General features: G+C 45.4%; 2 protein-coding genes across 6 annotated transcripts; both read left to right on the top strand.

The window, feature by feature from the left end:
• Window positions 1-258: 258 nt before the first annotated feature.
• On the top strand, window positions 259-16,822 carry wdr81 (WD repeat domain 81). 2 transcript variants are annotated; one of them, XM_029773196.1, is made up of 12 exons: window positions 259-366; window positions 2,312-2,831; window positions 3,043-6,623; window positions 9,272-9,379; window positions 9,661-9,863; window positions 10,085-10,266; window positions 11,408-11,573; window positions 11,775-11,940; window positions 12,065-12,898; window positions 13,100-13,245; window positions 13,573-13,755; window positions 14,769-16,822. In XM_029773196.1, the coding sequence occupies exons 2-12, from the start codon at window positions 2,479-2,481 to the stop codon at window positions 15,093-15,095; spliced, it is 6,249 nt and encodes a 2,082-aa protein (XP_029629056.1). In that variant the 5' UTR covers window positions 259-366; window positions 2,312-2,478; the 3' UTR covers window positions 15,096-16,822. The 2 variants fall into 2 exon arrangements, with proteins under 2 accessions (XP_029629056.1, XP_029629058.1); XM_029773198.1 differs by lacking the exon at window positions 259-366 and adding an exon at window positions 383-457.
• Window positions 16,823-17,410: 588 nt separating this feature from the next.
• On the top strand, window positions 17,411-22,241 carry serpinf2b (serpin peptidase inhibitor, clade F (alpha-2 antiplasmin, pigment epithelium derived factor), member 2b). 4 transcript variants are annotated; one of them, XM_029773203.1, is made up of 9 exons: window positions 17,411-17,517; window positions 18,374-18,447; window positions 18,536-18,613; window positions 18,706-19,012; window positions 19,428-19,571; window positions 20,323-20,511; window positions 20,635-20,777; window positions 21,019-21,223; window positions 21,473-22,241. In XM_029773203.1, the coding sequence occupies exons 2-9, from the start codon at window positions 18,385-18,387 to the stop codon at window positions 21,853-21,855; spliced, it is 1,512 nt and encodes a 503-aa protein (XP_029629063.1). In that variant the 5' UTR covers window positions 17,411-17,517; window positions 18,374-18,384; the 3' UTR covers window positions 21,856-22,241. The 4 variants fall into 4 exon arrangements, with proteins under 4 accessions (XP_029629063.1, XP_029629064.1, XP_029629061.1 ...); XM_029773204.1 differs by having other exon boundaries at window positions 18,539-18,613; window positions 21,473-22,239; XM_029773201.1 differs by having other exon boundaries at window positions 17,426-17,517; window positions 18,351-18,447; window positions 18,539-18,613.
• The last annotated feature ends 504 nt before the right edge of the window (window positions 22,242-22,745 follow it).

The raw sequence follows: 22,745 nt of genomic DNA, 5'->3' as shown, positions 1-22,745 counted from the left end.
GTCAGAAGAGCTACAGGGTGTGTTAAGTGGTGGTGTCCCATCCTTTCAGGCTGTTGGCCTGAAGTAGGACTAAATAGATGTAAATAGTGGAGTAAGTTTATTTTTTTGTGAGTGTAGTGTTAGATGGTAGGGTATTTATTTATTTTAAAGTAAAGTATAGGAGAGTTATACTCCAGTCTAGTAGGTGGTGGTAATGCAACGTTTTATTGGATGCCAACTGCCGTTAAACCGTATCGAAGAAGAAGAAGGAATCACATGAGCGCGCACGGAATAGGGAAGGGGGTCACGTGAGTTATCGGATTCAAAACATCCTCGGTTGGCTACTTCTTTCCTGTTACCCAATTAACCGAAGTTGCTTCTGAAAGAGTGAGTACACTTGTGCATCCATTCAAATAGAACATCCGAATTTATTTCGGACTCAGTATGGAACCAGACGTTGTATAAGTTACTGTCACAGGTACGTGAGGAGCTCATACAAGCTAAGGTAGCTAGCAAGATAAATAGGGAGCTAAGTTAGGTAGGCTGCTTGCAGCTAGCTAACGTTAGCTAATGAAATTGCTCGCAATCTTTTAGTCGTGTATTTTAAGTTAGCTAGCAAGTGTCTCGCTGAATGCATTTCAGTTTCTGTGTATGCATTATTATGAAGTTTCGTAGGACTCGGAGACTGAAATTGAATACTTTTAGTTAGTTAGCTCACTAGCTAGTTACAACACTGACATTGCTAGTACTATACCAAAGATGGTGGATACAAGAAGGTAGTTCATTAAGGCCGTTTACCATGGAAAAAAACGGTATGTATTCCATAGACACTAAAGCAATGGCACCTGAGTCATGTCTACTTAGCTATTTTATTGACTTTCATTGAACCAGAAAAAAACAGCGAGTGGTGTCTCGCTTCCTCTTCTGTCACTGGTACCAGTCTCGTTTAATAATGTCTATGCAAGACTGGTTACTAGTACATGCCGCGCCAACTGCCATTGAGGCTGCTAACGCTGTCTCTGGCCCACACTCCAGCACATTAGGTGGCGGTAACGTAATGCACCAACGTTGAATGTCAACCGCCGAAAACCCCCACCAAAGAAGGATTTTAACTTTAAAAGACCTGCTGGAAAGCAGTACTCGGCAGGCGGGGCAAACGACACTGGCAGTGTCCTAGCTCAGGGGTTCTCTAAAGTCGTTTCGGGGGCCCCTCTGGGTGCACGTTTTGGGTTTTGCCCTGCACTAGACAGCTGATTGAAACAATCCAAGCTTGATGATGAGTCAGTTATTTAAATCTGTGTCGTGCTTGGGCAAAACCCAAAAGGTGCACCCAGGGAGGGGCTCCAGGACCTAGTTTGGGAGACCCTGTCCTAGCTAGCTGGCAGTCTCAATGGGAGACCCTGTCCTAGCTAGCTGGCAGTCTCAATGGGAGACCCTGTCCTAGCTAGCTGGCAGTCTCAATGGGAGACCCTGTCCTAGCTAGCTGGCAGTCTCAATGGGAGACCCTGTCCTAGCTAGCTGGCAGTCTCAATGGGAGACCCTGTCCTAGCTAGCTGGCAGTCTCAATGGGAGACCCTGTCCTAGCTAGCTGGCAGTCTCAATGGCAGTAGTAAGTGATGCGTGGCATGTAGACAGTTCTCGTCTCATTAGGCTAAGCTCTGCTCACATGACTCTCTTACTGCCTATGCAATGTTTCAGTGGAAGATGAAGTGTAATAATAACTAGCAGCTGTCACTTCATATTCCTTCATTTTCGACGGAGCTTTCACTTGTTGCACTTGGGTTGATTAGCTGGCAGGATCAATTTATTTATTTGAAAAGCCACTAGATAGGCAGTAGGAGAGTCACTTGAGTAGAGCTTAGCCTAACGAGTAAAGTTGACAACCTCACAGCTCAAATCAAATGTTATTTGTCACATGCTTTGTAAACAACCGGTGTAGACTAACATTGAAATGCTTTCCAAAAATGCAGAGAGAAAGATAACACAAGGAATAAATACACAATGAGTAACGATTACTTTATACAGTACCAGTACTGAGTCAATGTGTAGGGGTACGAGGTCATTGAGGTAGATATGTACAGTACATATGGGTAGGGGTAAAGTGACTAGGCAACAGGATAGATAATAAGCAGTAGCAGCTTAGCTATCATTCATGTCAGCAGCACCACCCCTGGACAAGCTCACTCGTTAGTTTTAGTGTATAATGAAGTCTTTTTTCTATGCAGATTTATATCTTATTTAAAGCATTAAAACCAGGTCCGTCTTACTGAAATTCTGTTTAAAATTGTAATGCAACTTGATCATTTATATTCTGTTTCAAATGTCTTCACAGGAAACAAACACACAACCCCGCTCCTACATGTCAGCACTTACTCCTTCCATGGAAGGGTGAGAGAGAGTCATCCTCTGTGCTGATAGTGAGGAGGGAGTGGGACGACAGGAGTCACACTGTCCTGCTGTCTGTCACTCCTGTCTATCAGGCCTGAAGCGTAGGTCACCATGGAGTGGTTAGTGTCGGCTGTAGAGAAGGACCTTGGGGTGGATCGTCGGCAGCTAGGTCCAGGGCCCCGGCCTCAAGAGCTGGTGGCCCTGGTCCCCACCCGCTGGGTGATGGGCCTAAGGGAGAGGAGGGTCATCCGTTGTGCCCGTTCAGAGAGCGCCAGTGAAGCAGAGATTCGCACTTATCTCCAGTGCTCCCTTGTGAAGCTGCCTCCTGGCTGGACCCGAGTGTGCATCCAGGGCCTAAGGAAGATCAAGCTGAGCTACAGGCTGGCAAGGGACCCAGGCTGCCATCTAGTCTCCCAGGATTCTTTCATGAAGACCATGCAGGGTGTATCACAACGTAATTTCAGGTATTTTTCCAGTTTTAATTGCATAAATACTTTAATTGTGAAATAACAACGTTATACAGTATTTTAAGAATTTCAATATAAGTTCAAATGTTAAACTCCTAATAAATTATTTGTAAAATGTGTCCCTCAAAATGTAATACATTTATGGATATGTCTAATAAAACATGGTTGAGAGTTGCTACCGTACTCATGTGTTTTGGTCCTTTCACAGAAATCTGTGGTGCGATGCTCATCACAGCCACGTGCAGCCCTATTCAGGGGCTACGGAGCAGATGCATGTAGCAGCCATAGATGCGCTGCGCCAAGCGCTGCAGAAGCTCTTCTGCTCTACATTTGTCTCCATCCCCATGTCGCCATCCCTTTCCCCTGCCAGAGATAAGGACAAAGACAACCCATTCTCCCCAAGCAGCTCCTCCTCTAAGCACCCCTCAGACCAACTGTGTCCTAACGTCCTCCCTGCTGAGTGCCTACTAGAGTCAGCAGAGATGCTCTACGTGGTTCTCCCATACACCCAGTACTCACTCCATGACATCGTCACCTACAGCCCAGCCAAGCTGGCCAACAGCCATGCCAAAGTGCTGTTCATCCTCTACCAGTTACTGATCGCGTTGCGGGCCTGTCAGGCGTCGGGGCTGTCCTGTGGAGAGCTCTCCCTGCAGGACATAGCGGTGGACGAACAGCTCTGCAGCCGCCTCAAGGTCACCCTGGCCCATTATGAAGTGCTGGGGGACGACAGAGAGGCTGACTGCTATGTTACTGAGGGACAAGTGCCAAGAAGCATCAAGGCGAGGGACCAGGGCCAAGGTGTGTACAGTGACCGTGATAAGAGGCTGTGCAGAGATTGTTTTGATGAGCTCAAGTCCTTGGTCCTGGACTGGGTCCATGGTAGAGTCAGCAACTTCCGCTACCTGATGGAGCTGAACCGGTTAGCTGGACGGAGGGAGGGAGACCCTAACTACCACCCGGTCCTGCCCTGGGTGGTGGACTTCACTGTGCCATATGGGAGGTTCCGCGACCTCAGGCGGTCCAAGTTCAGGCTGAATAAAGGAGACAAACAGCTGGACTTTACCTATGAGATGACCAAAGAAGCCCTTGCAGCAGCGGTGGCTAATGGAGGTGGGGCAGTCAGTATTATAGGAGACCTGGGTCTGGGTGGATCTGTAGGTGCTGGTGGTTCAGGGCTATCTGAACACCTACACGTGCCCCATCACATCTCAGATGTGTTGTCAGACATCACCTACTATGTCTACAGGGCCCGGCAGACACCCAAGTCAGTGCTGTGCAGCCACGTCAGGTCTCAGTGGGAACCGAACGAATACCCAGCCAGTATGGAACGCATCCAGAGCTGGACCCCGGATGAGTGTATCCCAGAGTTCTACACAGATCCCTCTATATTCCGCTCCATCCACCCTGACATGCCGGATCTGGAAGTTCCCCCGTGGTGTAACTCCTGTGAGGAGTTCATTGAGGTTCACAGATGCCTCCTGGAGAGCCGAGAGGTGTCTCAGCAGCTGCATTACTGGATAGACCTGACGTTCGGCTACAAGCTGTCCGGTAAAGAAGCCGTCAAGGCCAAGAATGTGTGCCTGCACCTGGTGGACAACCACACCCATCTGACCAGCTACGGGGTGGTCCAGCTGTTTGACCAGCCCCACCCACCCCGCCTTGCCCCTTACCAGTACTCGCCACCTGAACCCCCTCTCCTGGGCCCCGCCACTCTCAATGTGCCGCCTCTACAGATCCCACCGCTAGATGCCATGGTGGACGGAATGGTCCCAGAGGCCATGGGGTGTGAGTCCAGTGGCTGGACCATGGTGGACCGAGATGAAGAGCTAGAACAAGGTATGGAGGCTCTGGACTCACTCAGTGGAGGGACCTCCACTGGCACCTCCACTACCTCCTCTGTCCCTCTACCTCTCATCAGCACCGCAAGGTCTGGGGGGAAAACTGGAGGAGAGCACCCAGCCATGGTGGTGTCCCAGTCTCCCAGCTCTTTCCCTGGGGAGGGGACAGCAGGTAATGCCACCAGTGCCCTGGGCTCTGGCATACGCAGTGCCATGCTACAGAGAGGGGGCATCATAAACAAGAAGCACGGAGAGGGGAGTTTGAGTGGTGCCACCAACACAGAGGACTTGAAGATCACCCTGCCTGAGGGCTTCAGCCCCCTTCAACCTCTGGAAGAGCTGGAGAAACTCAATAACTTCCTGGTGAAGAGCCTGCATGCACAAGTCTGGCACCAGTCTGACTCCAGGAAGGAGAGGACAGGAGCTCCACAATGTCTCCCCTCGCTAGCAGAACTCTACCAGAGGGACATGCAGGCTCTGGGTGTCCTCATAGCAGAGATCTTCTACTCGTCTAAACTGCGGGGTGTGAAACCAGGCACTCCCCTGAGTGAGCGCTTCCAGGCTGTGATAAAGCTATGTTCGGCCAGCCTGCGTGATGTGCCCCTGCCTCTGCATCACGCTCTGGAGACACTGCTACATCTACGCCAGCACTCCTCCAAAGCCAACGTAGAGAAACCATGTGGTCCTCCACCTCTTCTTTTTAAATACGACCCCATTTATGAGGGTCTCCCGCCCCCAAACCCCTGTCAGTTACTGAGCCCCATCCTCTCCCCGTTGCCTTTCCCCACATATTTCCCTGCCCTCCACCATTTCATCTACTCCTACCATTCCAAGATGGAGACCACCTGCAGCCTTCAAGGTCGTGATGTGGTCTTCCACCTATGGCAGCAGCTGGAGACACTGTTACAGGGAGTCATCACAGCTGAGGGGCTGGAGATCCTCCTGCCCTTTGTGCTGGCGCTCATGCTAGAGGAGTCCACTGCTGTGTATGCTGCCTGGTACCTGTTTGAGCCCATCTCTAGGGTACTCGGGCCTCGAAACGCAGCCAAGTATCTCCTGAAGCCCTTGGTCAGTGTGTATGAGAACCCGCGGTGCCTCAGAGGTCGCTTCTACCTCTACACAGACTGCTTTGTTCTGCAGTTGATCGTCAGACTGGGTCTGCAGGCCTTCCTGTCCAGCCTCCTGCCACACGTGCTCCAGATCATATCTGGCTTCGAGAGCTGCAGCTCGGGCTCTGAGCCCCAATGGGAGGCCAGCAAAGGCCTGAGGGGAGGGGCATGTGACCTAGGAGAGGAGGAGGAGGACTACCAGGAAGGCAGGCTGTCCTCAGGCTCTGTGAGTGGGAAGGTGGGAGGGGGCAGTGGAGGGGCTGGGGGTGTAGGAGTGGGGGGAGACCCAGGGCTGGTAGACTACTCCTCAGGTATCAGCCTCAACGACCAGGTGTTCCTCTCAGAGGGGGAGGACTTCCAGAATGGCTTCTACGTCAACAATGGAGCAGGGGGAGCCGCTGGGGGGAAACTGCAGAGCCAGAACTCAGCAGCAGGAGGCAACGAGCAGGACCAGGAGTCTTTGAGCGTGGGGAGACTGAGCGACAAGAGCAGCACCAGCGAGGTCTCTATCGGAGACGCCGACTCCACTCGGGACCGAGCCAGTCTGAAGTCAGCTGACAGCAGCCAGGACCTGAAGCAGGCCAGTGAGGGAGAGGAGGGAGGGGAGCTGGAGGAGGAGACTGAGACTGAGGAGGGGAAGGAGAGAGGGACAGGGGAGGGCAGTGGTCCCAGCCTAGAACTGACTCTATCTGGCTGCACAGAGGACACAGTGGCCACCCTGGAGGAAGAGTTTGTCAATGGCATGGAGCTGGAGGACGCACAGAAAGACATGGTGGTGGAGGAGGATGAGCATGACTCTTCAGAGGACTCGGAAGAGAAAGAGCACAAGATCCTTCTAGGTGAGATTCTACTGACATACCATAACCACACTGTGTGGTGTCTGTTAGACACTGGAGCAGCCTGCCAGGGATGTTGGACTCAGTGTCCAGCTGGCCACTGTGGACCACAGGAGGTTGGTGGCACCTTTTAATTGGGGAGGATGGAATTGTGGTAATGGCTTGAGTGGAATGGTATCAAACACATGGTTTCCATGTATTTGATTCCATTTGCTCCTTTCCAGACATTATTATGAGCTGACCTCCCCTCAGCAGCCACCACTGCTGTGGACATGTAGGTTGTGTGTAGGCACTGAAGACACTACCTGTGGTTTGGTTGTAGCCCTTGCCAATGTTTGTGATGACGGTTTTGTAGACCAATGTGGTTTCACTGTTGAAGGGTCCGACATGCATTGCTCCCGAGTTAGACAAAGAGGTGTAGAATGCCACCTTGGGTCTGCCTGCGCAGCGGACGCAGGAGAGAACACAACATGAACAATTCTAACTATTGTTCAATTCATCCTGTTTGTTCAATAAATCATGTTGAATGGGATTTATTGAACAATAGTTACAATTGTTTGCGTAAAATTGGTATTAAATTCACATCTGTTTTACCTGCATTCTGTCTTCAGATCCCATACCTGGCTCTCACTGGTCGTCATTCTGGCATCCAAGGCTAAAATGACAAAGAAAAAAGACATTCAACATTGAGAAACAATTAGGCCTATTTGCTCCAAAGAGCACTTGAAAGACATCCCACTGTCGCAGTCTGAAATATACCCTACCCTTGAATGTTTGTAGCAAATATCTGATGTATGAATGCCTAGACTGTTACTACAGATCTTTTTATTCTACCATCACCCCTAAAGTAGTCTTACTATAATATCACCCCTAAAGTAGTCTTACTATAATATCACCCCAAATGATGGGGTGATATTAAATGAAGTTAAATAGACCTAATGTTCCATTGTTCACATTTTCAACTTCTAACGAGAGTTCCAGTAAAATAATCTTTGCTGTTTTGTGTGGAAAAAAGGTTTTCGGACTGACAGTAAACAGTCATATGATATCAACCCAATCTGTGGGTGAAACTGCGCTTTGGTCATGAAGTTTCACTTCCTTATGTTTATAAAATACATGTTGCCTAGAAAAATAGGATTCTTCATGTTCGGGATCGTTCAGTGCGGTGTTGCTCTAACACATTAACATTATATCAGTTGAGAGATAGCTGAGGATTTTGCATTTTGTGGTCATCTTCAAAGTTGTTTCCGCAGGTCGCATAAAGATAAGTTATCATGACACAATCTGAATAAAATATAAAAGGCTTTGAAAATATAACGCTTGTTATACACTGTTGACATTTCAGAGATACGCTTGTTATACACGGTTGACATTTCAGAGATACGCTTGTTATACACTCTGTTGACATTTCAGAGATACGCTTGTTATACACTCTGTTGACATTTCAGAGATACGCTTGTTATACACTCTGTTGGCATTTCAGTGATACGCTTGTTTTTGTGAGAAATCTTCTAAAAAGAACAGGAATTTCAAATGAACATGAAAAGCATAAACTAAAATCTGAAAATACTACATGCTATGTCTAAAAATAAATATCCATCTTACTTCTATTGTTTTTTTTTATGCCCTACTGATTGGAGAAGAAAGATGAGTTCAACGGGAAAGTGAGCCTGTCAGGTAGCCACTAGCTGAAGTTATTGCACAGAATCCAACCTAGCTGATGCGACGCAAAAATAAATAAATTTGACCGCTATTGATTTAGTCACTAATTCTGGCCATCCTACTATAGATTATCTTAACATCTTCAACTGTTTTAAAAGTCATATGTTCTCTCACGTCACTCCTTGACTACAGTAGATGTATCATACACATGCGCACTGCGGATGATAAGCACCTTTGGTTTGAGTTGGTTTGCAGTAGTGCTCCCTTCAGTGTAAATCCTATGGTGACAGATTACCTGTGTTCTCTCTTCAGCTCCTCCACCTGTTTCTCACTGTCCCTCAATTTGGCCTCCATGTTTCTTAGCTCCACTGTCTGTTCCACCACCATGTTTCTCAGCTCCGTCCAGATGTCAGGCTGGTACTTTTGCTCCCTTTGACCCTCCCTCCACTATCCCCCTGAGCCCATGCCCCAGACACAGACCAGCAACACCAGCAGCACCCTTCATTCTTAAACAATGCCTTGTCATGAAATCTCTACAGTAGTTTACTGCGTGAAATGCTTTATACACATTCAGAAAAGACCATGTTGAATGCTACAGTGCTGGACTTTGCCCTGGACAAATGTAGCCTGAAATCCAGACCTATTGTTTTGGTAACATTATGCTCCTTCTATTCTTTTAAGCCAAACAATGTTTGGAGTGGAATATTTTCACAAACACTTAAACCTAGGCTAGGAAAAATGAGTACTGAACTTTACCCCCACATGAACAGGCATGGTAGCAGATTAAGTTTTAGTTGCTCAGTGTGTTTTGATATCTCACCCCCCACTGGGAATGGGCTTTGGCAGAGGCGATGGGGATTTTGTAAGGAGAGATTGGAAAGCTTTTTCCTCCAGAACCCAAATCGATTAGCAAGAGATTTGGTTTTGGGTGCTGAGAATATCAATTGTCAATGTTGTGTTGACGGTATATAACTGATTTCTCTCTACAGACACGGTCTGCAAGACAGTTAGATGGCTGTCTGCAAAGCTTGGACCAACAGTGACGTCTCGATATGTGGCCAGGAATCTGCTCCGGCTGCTCACCACCTGCTACATTGGTGAGTAACTGATCAATACTCGTCACTGAAACGACAGGATTTTAAAATACTGAGGAGTTTGCTGTAACGGGTCGTACATACTATATTACAGAAAACACCAAGTCACAGTACTATCTTTTGTCCTGGTTGAGTTATGACACAATCAGCCACTTCATGGTTGTGCATACTACAGAGATCCTATTAAATCAGAGATTGTCATTCTATAGTACCTACTGATGGAAATGGCAGTCTTTTTTCCCTCAAGTGTACGTACTCTCTCTCGTCTCCCTGTAACCAATCAGGCCCGGAGAAGCACCAGTTTGTGGCTCCAGTGGCGTCGGAGGAGAGCAGCCTGGAGAGTGTTGGGATGGGCAGTGTGTATGAGAAGAAGCCTCTGGTAGGAGACCAGACAGCAGGACCAGTTCTGGACTGCCTCATCTACATCGCACACCTCTATGGAGAGCCTGTACTCACCTACCAGTACCTGCCCTACATTGGATACCTGGTAATACTGTCTTTTTATTTCATTGCCCTTGCTATGGGTGCATCCTAAATGGCTCCCTATTTCCTATTTAGTTGACTATTTTTGACCAGTGGCTGGGGCCATTTGAGACGCTATATATATATTAGTATTTCCTGAGAGCTCTACACAGTCTCACTACTGGAGGTCATGCCTCTATTTTGGCTCTGAGAGTTGTAACCCTGTATGGCATGTTTTCCCCCCAGGTGTCTCCCCCTGTGTCGTGTCGTCTGAACACCCGTAAGGAGGCAGGTCTGCTGGGCGCCGTGGTTCTGACCCAGAAGATCATTGTGTTTCTGTCGGACTCCACCCTCATGGACATGCTGATGAAGATCAACCAGGACGTTCTGCTGCCCCTGCTGGACCTGCTCACCTCACCCAGGATGGGGTGGGTAAACCGCACGCACACTAACAACTCAACAAGATCTCATAGTTTCCCTTGGGAATTCAACATATTCTGAATGAACATCTCTATTTTTTATGCATTAATTCCATGTGGTCACAGGGTTAAGTTTAGGTATTCATTCTGAGTGGTTATGACTGGTTTGGGGAAGGCTTAACCTCATGCACCTTAATGCACCTCACAACACTCTAAAGGCACTTTTTACTGTAGTTTCCATTTATATACCAGAAGTTTAATGTACACTTAACGAAAATATAAATGCAAAAATGTCTGATTTTACTGAGTTACAGTTCATATAATGAAATCATTCAATCGATATAAATTCATTAGGCCCTAATCTATGGATTTCACATGACTGGGAATACAGATGCGCATCTGTTGGTCACAGATGCCTTAAAAGAAAGGTAGGGCTGTGGATCAAAAAAAGTCAGTATCTGGTGTAACCACCATTTGCCTCATGCAGCGCGACACATCACCTTCACATAGATTTGATCAGGCTGCTGATTGTGGCCTGTGGAATGTTTTCCCACTCTTCTTCAATGGCTGTGCGACGTTGCTGGATATTGGCGGGAACTGGAACACACTGTCGTACACGTCAATCCAGAGCATCCCAAACATGCTCAATGGGTAACATGTCTGAGTATGCAAGCCATGGTATAACTCGGACATTTTAGAGGCCGTTGGAGGTGGCTTATGGTAATTAAATGTTAATTTCTCTATCTGGCAAAAGCTCTAGTGGACATTCCTACAATCAGCATGCCTATTGCACGCTCCCTCAACTTGTCACAACAATGCCACAGATGTCTCAACTTCTTGATATGCCACACCAGGTAGATGGATTATCTTGACAAAAGAGAAATTCTCACTAACAGGGATGTAATCAAAAAAAAACATTTTAGGGAAATAAGCTTATTGTGAGTATGGAAAATTCTGGTATCTTTTATTTCAGCTCATGAAACATGGGACCAACACTTTACATGTTGTGTTTTATATTTTTGGTCAGTGTTACATTGGACCTTGTAGACGGAAATGTTTTTTCCCACATAAATTCACATGGTGTTACATTGAGTTGAAATCGACAATGTGAAACAGTTCTATTGAATCTGCCACTCTGTTCTGTCCTTAGGTTCCCCAGTGGAGTGCAGACACGTTCGGCTGTGTGTCTGAAGACCCTCAGCCTGATGGCACTCATCTGTCTGCGCATCGGCAGGGAGATGGTGCAGCAACACATGGTAGAAACCCTGAAACGCTTCTTCACTGTCTTCTCCCTGCTGCAGTGCCTACAGGGACAGGTAAACACTGGCCTTGCTGGAGAACAGGCAGTCTGACACTGTATATATTAAAAACAAAAATGTTTAAGTGAAGTTAGGCTGGTCAAAAGCCAGGAAATTCAAATGTATTAGTTTTGATATGTGAGCTCAGTCTTTTAGCATATGTTAAATGGTGAGACTTTTATTTCATTCCCTTGTTCTGTCCTCTCCTCTGTGGTGTAGATGGAGAGCGCCCCCCGCAGGGAGGTGGGAGAATACATCTTGTTGGACGTGCGTACGCCGGACGGGTCAGAGGTGACGTGTGAGCTGGGGGTTCTGGAGGAACTGCAGGCCGTGTTTAACCCTGAGATGGCATACGCCTCCTACATCCCCTTCTACTGCCTCATAGGTGACACACACACACACACAAACCAGTTTATAAATACATACAATCCATCTTAAAATCTGAATTCGTCATGTTCCTTATATGTCCTTAATGGTACTCAAAGCATTGTGTCCTTTGGCCCTTCAAGGTGATGTAGCGATCCGTAAGCTGGTTTCCAACCACGAGCTGGTCTGGAGTTTAGCCCAGTCCTACCACTCCAGGGTGAGCCCTGGCAGTCCTAATGCCAACCCCCCAGCAGGGTCCAAGGACAGGGTAGAGATGCCCCACTCCCCAGGTCTGGGACGCCATGTGGGCCGCAGCCCATTTCCTGCCCCCTACAGCTCCTCCACACCCCTGGGCTCAGACACCCTCCCAGAGTCAGGCACCTTCGGCAGCCATCTGGTGGGCAACCGCATCCAGGTGGCCCGGGACTCTGAGCCAGGGTGTGGGAGCCCCAACCTGGGCTCGTTAGACAACTGGGGTCACCCCCGGCCAAGTCATACTCAGCCTGTCATCACATCTGCCTCCACTTTCACCACTCCATCCCTGGGCCCCTCCTTCTCCTCTTACTCCTGGATGGTGGGTCCTACCCCTGAGGACAGCGCTCTGAAGCAGGAGCTCCCTCGCAGTGGCCGCTCCCTGCAGGGCAACTGGCTGGCCTACTGGCAGTATGAGATCGGTCTCAATCAGCAGGATCCCCACTTCCACTTCCACCAGATCCGCCTGCAGAGCTTCCTGGGCCATTCGGGCGCGGCTAAGTGTTTGGCACCACTGGCTGGAGAGGACTACTTTCTGTCTGGCAGCAAGGACAAGACGGTGAAGCTGTGGCCCCTCTATAACCACGGTGACGGGACGCGGGAGGTGGAGCCACGGCTGACCTACACGGATCATAAGAAGTCTGTGTTCTATGTTGGCCAACTGGAGGCGCTCCAGGAGGTGGTCAGCTGTGACGGCACCGTGCACCTCTGGGACCAGTTCACAGGTCAGTGGGGAGGAGACCTGTTCAGTTGAATCTCTGATTCTGTTCTGTTGGAGTACACAATGTTTTCCATTTAACCGAGTGATATTTATTTTACTACCACTACATATTTAATTAGAATTAATAAGAAATTAGATAAATAAAATGTGAAAGCTTCTGAACATACAGTATTGGGAAATAAAGCTCTTCTCTCTGTGTGTCCAGGTAAACAGATCCGCTCCTATGAGGCCCTGGATGGAAAGAACCCCATCACAGCAGTGACCACCATGCCTGCTCCTCACTGTAGTGTGGTGTTTGGCAGTGCAGACTCTGTCCTCCGCTTCATCGACCCACGCAAACCGGGCCTGCAGGTACCTACCAAACCCAGCTGGAGAAGAACTACCCTGCTCACTTTTTCCCTGTTTAGTCTCTATCCTTTTTATGTTAATCTTGTGGTCTGGTCAAAAGTAGTGCACTATGTAGGGGATAGAGTGCCATTTGGGATGGAACCATGATTTTCTTTCTATCCCATGTTATTGATCAGTGTAATGGAAAATAATAGCTTTTCCCTATTGCTGCTTCTCTGCCTATTCTTGGCCTGCCAGAGACGATGCTCTTCCCATAAATATAGAACACTCTTATTTATACACTTATGCTTATATTGTCTATGGCTTTCCCTGTGTCCTCCCTCTGGACAGCATGAATTCCGGCTGGCGTACAACAACGTGAGTGCCGGTCTGATCCGCTACCTGGCCGTGAGCCCCGGAGGGCGCACCGTGGCTGCAGGCTTCTCCTCTGGCTTCATTGTGCTGCTTGACGCACGCACAGGTCTGGTGCTGAGAGGTTGGCCTGCTCACGAGGGAGACATCCTGCAGATTAAGGTGGGTGTAGGTGTATGTGTTCAGTCTGTGTATATTGGTAATTTCACAGTGACTATTGCTAGAGAAATGGTTCCAAATAAATACACATTCATGTTCCCATTGGATAGTGATTATTTTTTACTGTGGTTAGCTATTGGATTTCACCAGCAGCATAAACACAGGATATTGAGAGATATGAAGTGGACCTTGTCTCCTAGCACTGACTGCTCCCACTCTCTCACACAGTCAGTTATTTGGCCTGCGGAGCTTTGGTGAATAATGGGTCTTTTCCCATCAACATGTTTCTGCTGCTAGACATGCTGGCTATGTCCCAAATGGCACTTTTCTCTCCCTTTGGGCCCTGGTCAACAGTAGTGCACTATACAGGGAATAGGATGCCATTTCAGACGCTGCCACTATCTCTGGCCAGTCAGTCCTTCACATGCTCCTCAGGGAGTATGTAGGGCTATGAAATGTTCAGCGGTCAGTCAGCTGATACAAACAAGAGGCAGAGTTGCAGCTTACTGTTTTATTCTGCTGTTCCATATTGGTGGGGGTGGTGAAATTTTAACGTGAGTCAAGTGACAGTTGTACCCAGAGGGTTTGTTCAGAAGCAGTCAACAAAGCACTAGAGCTGAGCAAACTTGATTTAGCCCTGATTGGTGGGGTCAAGGATTGTCTCTGGCTTTAGAGGCTCAAGTTCAGGTAAATATGGACAGGAGTTACTCATTAGAAATGCTATACTGAGTCTCACTGGTCCATCCAGAAATGACCCAGACTCCTCATTGCTGTAATATTTAAGTATTACTCTCAGTACTCTCATATTTGAGGTGCGCCTTTGGCGGAAAACTCCTCAATCTAACACACCTCAATACCACTGATGATAGAAATGTCTTGGCAAAGAATATTAGGACACAAGTTCTATTTGTCATCCAGTTATGTGGGTGTGAGTGTGGCTTGGTGTGGGTGTTTCTGTAAACACACAAGATGCCCTGTTGCTGTGGTATCTGATTGTGCTCCTGTGTATTTTGCAGGCTGCTGGGGGAAATCTTATCATCAGTTCGTCCACTGACCACACTCTGACCGTGTGGAAGGACCTGGAGCACAAGCCCCTCCACCAGTACAAGTGTCCCTCCGACCCGGTCCATGCCTTCGACCTGTACGGGGCAGAGATCGTGGCGGGCACCTTGGCCAACAAGATAGGGGTGTACTCCATGATGAACATCTCTGCCAGCCCGGCCAGCAGCACCAAGCTTAGCTCAGAGAACTTCCGTGGGACCCTCACCAGCCTGGCTGTGCTGCCCACCAAGAGGCTCCTGCTGCTGGGTTCAGAGAACGGGGCCATCAGGCTGCTAGCTTAGGGGCTAACGCATAACGCACTGGCTCAGCTAGCTATTGATTCTGCTGTTGACTTTTGCTGAAGGTGTCCTAGTCCTAAAGCCTTTTGCCTGTATCCTGAGCCTCTCAGCTCCTCCCTGTGTGGGATCGAGACTAGACCCACTGAGGCAAGTGGTGGGGTCCTCAAAACGTCCTTTTACAATGGTGAGGGAGAGAGGAGCACCAAGACAGTAGTTATGAGCCTCTAACTGAGAGCACTTTGCTTGTCTTCTCTGCTGTAGTCAACGACCAAAATAAAGATTAAGTGTTGTCACTGTCGAGGATAGATCTACCGTATGGGGCAACAAAACACTTGATTATGACTATCTATAGATCTTATATTATAAAGAAGATTCTTATCTGTGACTAGGTCAATATTCTGTTCAAAAGAATGGATCTGAGGAACTGCTCAGGAAGGTGGAGCCTAAAATGGCTCTGATGTAGTGTTTGCCCTTTCCAAATAGATGCATACCTACCAACCAAAAAGACTGACATTTCACACACCTAAACATGCCATCATTCTCTCCCTGACATTAGATTGCACCAGATGCACTGAATAACTATGCAGTATTCGTAGATAAAATAAATAAAAATGTAAGTCTGTTTGCCATGTCTTTCTAAAGAAGTAATGCTTTCTCTCACCTTTATTTCATTTAGAGAAAAAAATGTAAACCTACACAAGACCTTTTCATTTGACAGTGTTCGTGCATCTTCTCCAGTTTAAGGCTTGACGAGAGGGACGGCGGTCACAATGTGATTCTTCAACCTGTTATTGCTGTATGCCAAGGTCACATGGTCAAACCCTACTGCACAATAAGGAGCTCCATTATCAAGCTATTCTCATAGATCACATTTTAAGATCATTATTTTACAATGAATCAGTGGTTTAATATTAGTGTTATTTCTTTTGAAAAACCCTAAACCATGGTTGCCGAAAGATGAAAATGTTGATAGGAATAATCAGTGTGTGATATAGGCCTAATTAAAGAAAATGTTGATTTGATGTAATGTATCATAATGAAACCAACTCAGACATTAAGCAAGCAATGTGTTTGGACTCTTGTCCATAACATAGACTAGTCAGCATAGCCAAGACACAATTTACTTTTATAATGTAATAAGTATGCCTTGTATGTAATCACAAATTGGCAGTGTAAGAAAGAATGTCAAGAAAAAGCCATTTAAAAAAAAATATATATTAATTTGTGATTGAAACTAACTCCTAATGTATTTTAAGTACTTAGGTGGAGGCATTTGTTATCTGACCCAATTTTGTATGTACCTTGTTATCCTGTTGCCAATGTTTTCACTCTTGTTCTTGGTCAACCTTCAAGACAGCCTACTCTGCTCACAAGGGTGTCTGTGCTCTTCTTCACGTTTATGACGTGCATTACCATCCTTGACCTTAACACAATCCTATATTTGATTTTAGGAGAGGAACGTCAACCTTGGCTCATCCATTTGTTTAACAGGCCACAAGTGTCACCGTGTTCCCACGAGGCTTACTCACTCAGATTTTTTTTTTTTATGTTTCCTGTGACTTTTGTATTCTAATAATAAAAAATGTACTTTGTTTTCAAAAGGAAGCAAGTAACACCTTGATATTCAGAAAAAGGTCAAACTGATATCCATTACAACATTTTGATGAGAAGTACACCAATAAAGTGCTTATTTTATTTAACAGGTTTAATAAAATATTACCTACACAATGTGCTTGTTTCAGGTTTTTACATAAATCAAAAATGTCTGTCCAATGTCAGTCTTCACAATCTTATTCTCTCATTCTCCTCTCTGTTGCAAGTGACTCCGAGTGAACAATATTCGTGGTTTTTATTGGACAAAGTCCCCTCTTGATTTTTGTAGAAAAATGCCTGTCAGCTCAGCTGCAGTCATGTGATCTGATAACACCTGTTTATGTTGAGTGGTAAAAAGATTTGTCTTATGCAGTGTAGCGACATTCAGATTTTGTCAGGTTTGGAGTTGCTCCATACCCAGATGGCTACTTCTTGTATGTACAATTGTAAATCCACATTACTTTTTATCTGCTTTTATTTATTGTCCCACACAAACACTGTTACAACTCACTAATGTAATAAAGCCATGGCGTGTTGCTTCACACATAGTCCTGGTGTTTCACTCTGCAGATTTGCCAGTATGCTTTGATTCTCAATAAAGTGACCTGCTCTGTCAGGCTCACTGTTTGACCCCTGAATCGGTCTCAATATTTACATTTACAAACAAGTAGTGACATATATGAAGCACAGATCAATGAAAGTTGAAATTTAACAGCCTGCTGAGCAACTGCCAGTATTTTGCAAATGAGAATTCTGCCATTGCACGTTTAGTGTGTATGTCGCTCTCTCTTTTTAGACAGGATAGCAGGTCTCCCATCTTCATTTTGTCAAGGTAAGATCGAACATTTGGGAATTTATGTTATGGCTTATGATTTAACTGACTTACACTTTCATTTATTCAAGTCATAATGTTTCAGCTAAACCTTTGCCTCAGTGTAACAGTAGTAGGCCTAATAGTAAGCGATAGTTATAATTATAGTAATAGTGTAACACTTGAGGTTGCCCCTTGATTTTGTGTTCATTTAAACCAAATATCACCTAATTTTCCATTCAATTGCCAACAGTTGTTAAAATGTTGTTTTCCTGTTTTTGGTCTGTTATGAAGAAATAGCATGTAGTTCATGTACTTGGTCATAAAGTATTAAATTAATTCCCCTCAATGTGAACTTGTGGCAAGGCTTGCCATTATGTAGATACACAAAGTATAGCTAGCTGGTGTTCTCAACTAACCAGCTTTACCAGAGCAAGAGAGCCCAAAATGTTACTGTTTGTACTGAGTCACCATCTTTCAGGTGGTCTCTTTAAATGAATAATCCAGGTGCCATATAGAGAGGGAGAGATGGGATTATGTACTTCTAAATGAAATGTGCATCACAAATTAAGTAAACTTTTTTTAAATTTATTTTAAACTACAGGTGTGAATGTTTTGTATGATACGCCTCAGTAAATACATGTTTTCTTCAAGGGAATAGTCTGTTTTGTAATGTTTTCTATTTTAAAAGGAGATTCACTGCTGTACCATACTAAAGAAGTTGATACACCAGTTTTTTGTTTGTCATTGCGAAAGACTGGATTATCTAGCCTAAATGTCAGTTTGCTGCCGTCCTTCAACTGTGATTCATTCCATTGACAGGAATTGAATAGGCCAGCCTTATTGGGTAATAGCTTGTTACCCTCTGTTGTTTCAGGCTGGCTGTTCATGGACATGGACCTTCATCTACTATCACTCCTGTTGTTCTGTGTCTGCAGACCAGGACTAACTGTAAAGCACTGAAATGAATCATCCACATCAATCATGACTGCTTTTTCTGAATGATGTGCATTCTCATATCACTGTTTTTCCCTTCAAGCAGAATGGAGAGGTGTCAAATGATGCTCCAATCCCTCTGGTTCCTCTCATCCCATTGATGCCCAGCCACCCTAAAGAGGTCTGTTGCCAAAGCAGAATACACAGCTCTCATACCCTCCACGTGCCTTTTTACTCTACATTCTCTTAACCCAACACAATCCACTCTTTCAGGAATCAGGGACTTCAACCCCTAGTACACAGGAGCCTCCAAACACAAGTCCCACCTCATATACGTGCACCCCTCCTCCCCTCGTGACGACCAGTGCCCCGGGCGGGAGCTCGTCTGAGGAGGATAATCAGGGACAGGATGGCGGTTGTAGGGCCCAGGCCCGCAGGCCAAAATCCAGGCAGGCCTTAGCTGGTGCCATCCAGAGGCTGGGCATGAAGCTCTTGGGCCAGATGAAGACAGGACCTGAGCAGCCCAATGTCATCATATCCCCCCTCAGCATATCCCTGGCACTCTCCCAGCTGGCTCTGGGTATATCATGTTCTGTTTTTTGGTGTTTTTTTTAGGAGTGATTAAAACGTTTTAGAAATGTAGGTGTTGTGCATCTATGCTCTTTCAGTATCAACTGTACTTGGCATGGTTTATAGTACCAGCATCACAACCTCTTTTGCTCTGTCCCAAATGGTACTCTATTCCCTATATAGTATACTACTTCAGACCAGAGGACATTTAGACTCAACATAACCTGTTACGTACTTGCTTGCTGTAAATGTTGAGAGCTCAAATCAAATTGGATTTGTCACGTGTACAGTTTAGAGCAGGAGTAAAAGGTGCAGCTAAATGCTTGTATGCTAGCTCACTGAACGTTGCAGTAAAATAATCAATAACACAATCAATAAGCTGCAGCATGTTGCATCATCATCATGTCTCTCTGTATGCATCTCAGGAGCCATGAATGAGACAGAGGAGCTGTTGATGCACCATCTTCATGGTGACACTCTGCCCTGCTACCACATGTCTCTACACAACTTCCTGGAACGCCTCCGCAAGAGCGACCTGCAAGTGGCTACACGCCTCTACCTGCAACCAGGTCAGTGTTCACTGCTTCAGGGTTGGGGTCAATTCCATTTCAATTCCAGTCAATTCAGCAAGTACACTGAAATTGCAATTCTTTTCAATGCTTTTCATAGAGGAACATTTGGAATTAGAATTTTGTTTATTTCTTAATTACTGCAGTGGGCTGTATCAGGATCACATAGAGTGTTTCTTGGTATTCTTAAACAAATCTACTTTGAAACAAAAGTATCCACCTCACACACATGGTTATGGACTTAAAGAAGATGACACCTCTACCACGTCAGATATGGAGTTGAAATGTCATTTTGAGTTTGCGTCCCAATATTATACTTCATATACATTATAGAAGAGTGAAGTATAACAAAATCATTTCACATGGAAACACCGGATTTTCAACGTTTTCGACAAAATAATGGGCATTGATTATGAAATTATAAAAAATATGAGTAACAATCCACCCATGAGGCCACCAGAGGGAGATTTGGTCATTTGACTGCAGGTAAGGGGTTGAAATGGAATTGACCCCAACACTTCACTGCTTACTTGAGTAAGAGGGTTAGGAAGTTAATGGAACATAAAGGAAATGGACCTGGAAATGGAAGGAAGATAAAGACAATATTAGGCTTGAGTGTACAGAAGTTCAAACAAGTGACATTGAATGAAACAATACTTCAAATGGCCAGATATAAGAAAGTACTGATGTGTTACTGACTTTATGACTTCACGATAACATTACTGAAAGAGTCTTTTGATGTCTGTTTCAGGGTTTGAGCCCAAACCAGAGTTTGTTCTTCAGTCTCAGGATGCATATGACTCAGAGCCAGTGACCTTGGAAGGACTGGCTGAGGTCAACGAGTGGGTAGAGAAGGCCACTAATGGAAAAGTGACCGACTTCCTGACCAGTCTGCCACCCAATCTGCTTCTCATGCTCATCAATGCTGTTCACTTCAAAGGTTTGTGATAGTATCTATATACTCAATTCACAATTATATTTCATGTCTGGCATTATCAGTCTATCTGTCCTTAAATGCTTTTTTCTAATATTATCTCCGTAATCACCCATTTGTCCTAAACAGGAGAATGGAAGGCTCGCTTCGACCCACGATTTACCTCCAAAGATGTCTTCTATGTTGACGACAAGCACATGGTCAATGTTGACATGATGATGGGGCCCAAATACCCCTTGAGTCTGCTCATTGATAATGATCTGGAGGCTCAGGTAAGACTCTCACTCCCTCTTGACTCTCACTCCCACTTTCACCATCCATCACTCTCTACATGTAGTACATACCTGTATGCTATATTATCTTTAAGATATGACTCCCAAATGGTATTTGCCTCCTTTTTTATGACATATTGTCTTCCTTTTGTCCTTTCTATCCTGGAATTTCTCTATTCACCCTCCTATTTTCATAAGTCACAAAATTGTTGCACACTGTATTATATGTCTTCCTGTGCAGGTGGCTCGTTTCCCCTTCAAGAATCAGATGAGCCTGCTGATAGTGATGCCCATGAATGGCCAGGTGAACGTGTCAGCCCTCACAGCAAAGCTCAACATCTCTGACCTGTACAACCGCCTGCCCAGAGAGAGATCCATGCAGGTCAAGCTGCCCAAATTTAAACTGGACTACAGCCAGGACCTGCAGGAGGCTCTGACCAACATTGGTAAGTAGTAGAGGATCCATAAGCAGACGAGATGAATATGTGAGGTAGGTATACTAGTGAAAACATTCATACTGTAGATAATAAGGCTTGAAGCACAAGGAAATGTGAGATAAAGATTTAAAAAAACAATTGTCCATCTTTTTCTTCAACAAAAATTTTAATTACTGGCAGAAGCTGTAAGTCTGTTGAAAACTTTAGAACTGCCACTCTTTCTCATATACTTAAGTGTGTGATCTGTTCTATTCTCAGGTATGGGGGAATTGTTTGCTAGTCCCAACCTGGCTGCCATAGCTGAGGGCCCTCTGCTGGTATCTAGTGTACAGCACAAGTCCAGTATGGAGATCTCTGAGGAGGGAGCAGAGGCTGCTGCAGCTACCAGCCTTGTCATCTCACGGTCCAACCCCTCTTTCACTCTCAACCAGCCATTCTTCTTTGCCCTCATGGACGATAAGACACAAGCACCAGTCTTCCTGGGCGTCATCACCAACCCTAACCCTGGAGCTCCTGCTATGCAGAATAGTGGAGGGTCTGCCAACCTAGATAAAGTACACTACCCCATTGATGACAAGAATGACAAGAATGACAAGAATGACAAGCGTTATAGTCACTCTTTTGGTGGGCCACCCAAGTAAGCCGAAACCTCATTCAATGAGGGGAGATTAAGACCATTATCTATTGACCTTGAACTGTACTGCTGTCTGTCAGAGAGGAAGCAAATCCAGATGAGCAACTCAGATGCATGACAACAGCCCAAGGTATTCAAATGGTCAGCTGGATTCAGATGTAACCATTTTTCTAAATGTGAAACTTTTTTTTTATAAAACAAATACTTTTTTATTTTTTCTTTATTTTTATTTCAAATACACAACACACTGAGGTGCCCCACATTCTCTAATGAAGTTTACTGCTGATTAAAAATACTAGTATTTCTATCTGATGTTTTGGATTAAATGTATCATGAAAATGCAATGTTGTGTATTAGGCTACATGATAAGACATTAAACATGTCAAAATCCTATGTGAGTTTTGGACATTTTTGCCCTGATTCATACATTTTTCATAATTTATGAATGATAAACATGTCCTATCAATGATTTAGGTCAACTCTGTAGTGATTTTGTACGTCTAAATTAGAAGAAACCAACAAATGGATCTGAACAAATGATCATTTCATGTCAAGCTTCTTCTGTCCTAATGGGCTTCTGTTACTTAGGTCAAGCACTCAGCCAGTGGTTGTAGACTAGAGATACAAAGATATCATTACTGATACTTACCGCACTTAAACATACACAATACTCCTCACAAACATTACAAAGTGCTTATTCCATTATATTTACTGTTAAAGTCTGGTATTTTCAGAATTCAAATCATGCCACACAAATCCAGGTACGCAAACAAATGACCTAAGGATCACTGAACTGCAGCTAATCAGAAAACCCACAAGGTGGCAATACAAGATCCTTAGAGATCAGTCAGCTCAGGGTTAGTCAGTGATCCTGGATCCTATGGGTCTTATGTGGTG

This window comes from Salmo trutta, chromosome 13 (genome assembly GCF_901001165.1).
Source record: "Salmo trutta chromosome 13, fSalTru1.1, whole genome shotgun sequence".
In the NCBI taxonomy this organism is placed as follows: domain Eukaryota; kingdom Metazoa; phylum Chordata; class Actinopteri; order Salmoniformes; family Salmonidae; genus Salmo; species Salmo trutta.
The sequence above is the reverse complement of the archived record's forward strand: the minus strand, read 5'-3'. Positions and strand labels throughout refer to the sequence as shown.

What these genes read in the sequence shown, in the direction of transcription:
- wdr81 (XM_029773196.1), top strand. Translation starts at nt 2,479, where the DNA reads ATGGAGTGGTTAGTGTCGGCTGTAGAGAAGGACCTTGGGGTGGATCGT. An exon ending in GCTCACCACCTGCTACATTG is followed by an intron (nt 9,380 to 9,660) that starts GTGAGTAACTGA and finishes GTAACCAATCAG; the next exon opens with GCCCGGAGAAGCACCAGTTT. An exon ending in CACGCAAACCGGGCCTGCAG is followed by an intron (nt 13,246 to 13,572) that starts GTACCTACCAAA and finishes CCCTCTGGACAG; the next exon opens with CATGAATTCCGGCTGGCGTA.
- serpinf2b (XM_029773200.1), top strand. Translation starts at nt 17,462, where the DNA reads ATGTCGCTCTCTCTTTTTAGACAGGATAGCAGGTCTCCCATCTTCATT. An exon ending in CAATGCTGTTCACTTCAAAG is followed by an intron (nt 20,512 to 20,634) that starts GTTTGTGATAGT and finishes TGTCCTAAACAG; the next exon opens with GAGAATGGAAGGCTCGCTTC. An exon ending in GGAGGCTCTGACCAACATTG is followed by an intron (nt 21,224 to 21,472) that starts GTAAGTAGTAGA and finishes TTCTATTCTCAG; the next exon opens with GTATGGGGGAATTGTTTGCT.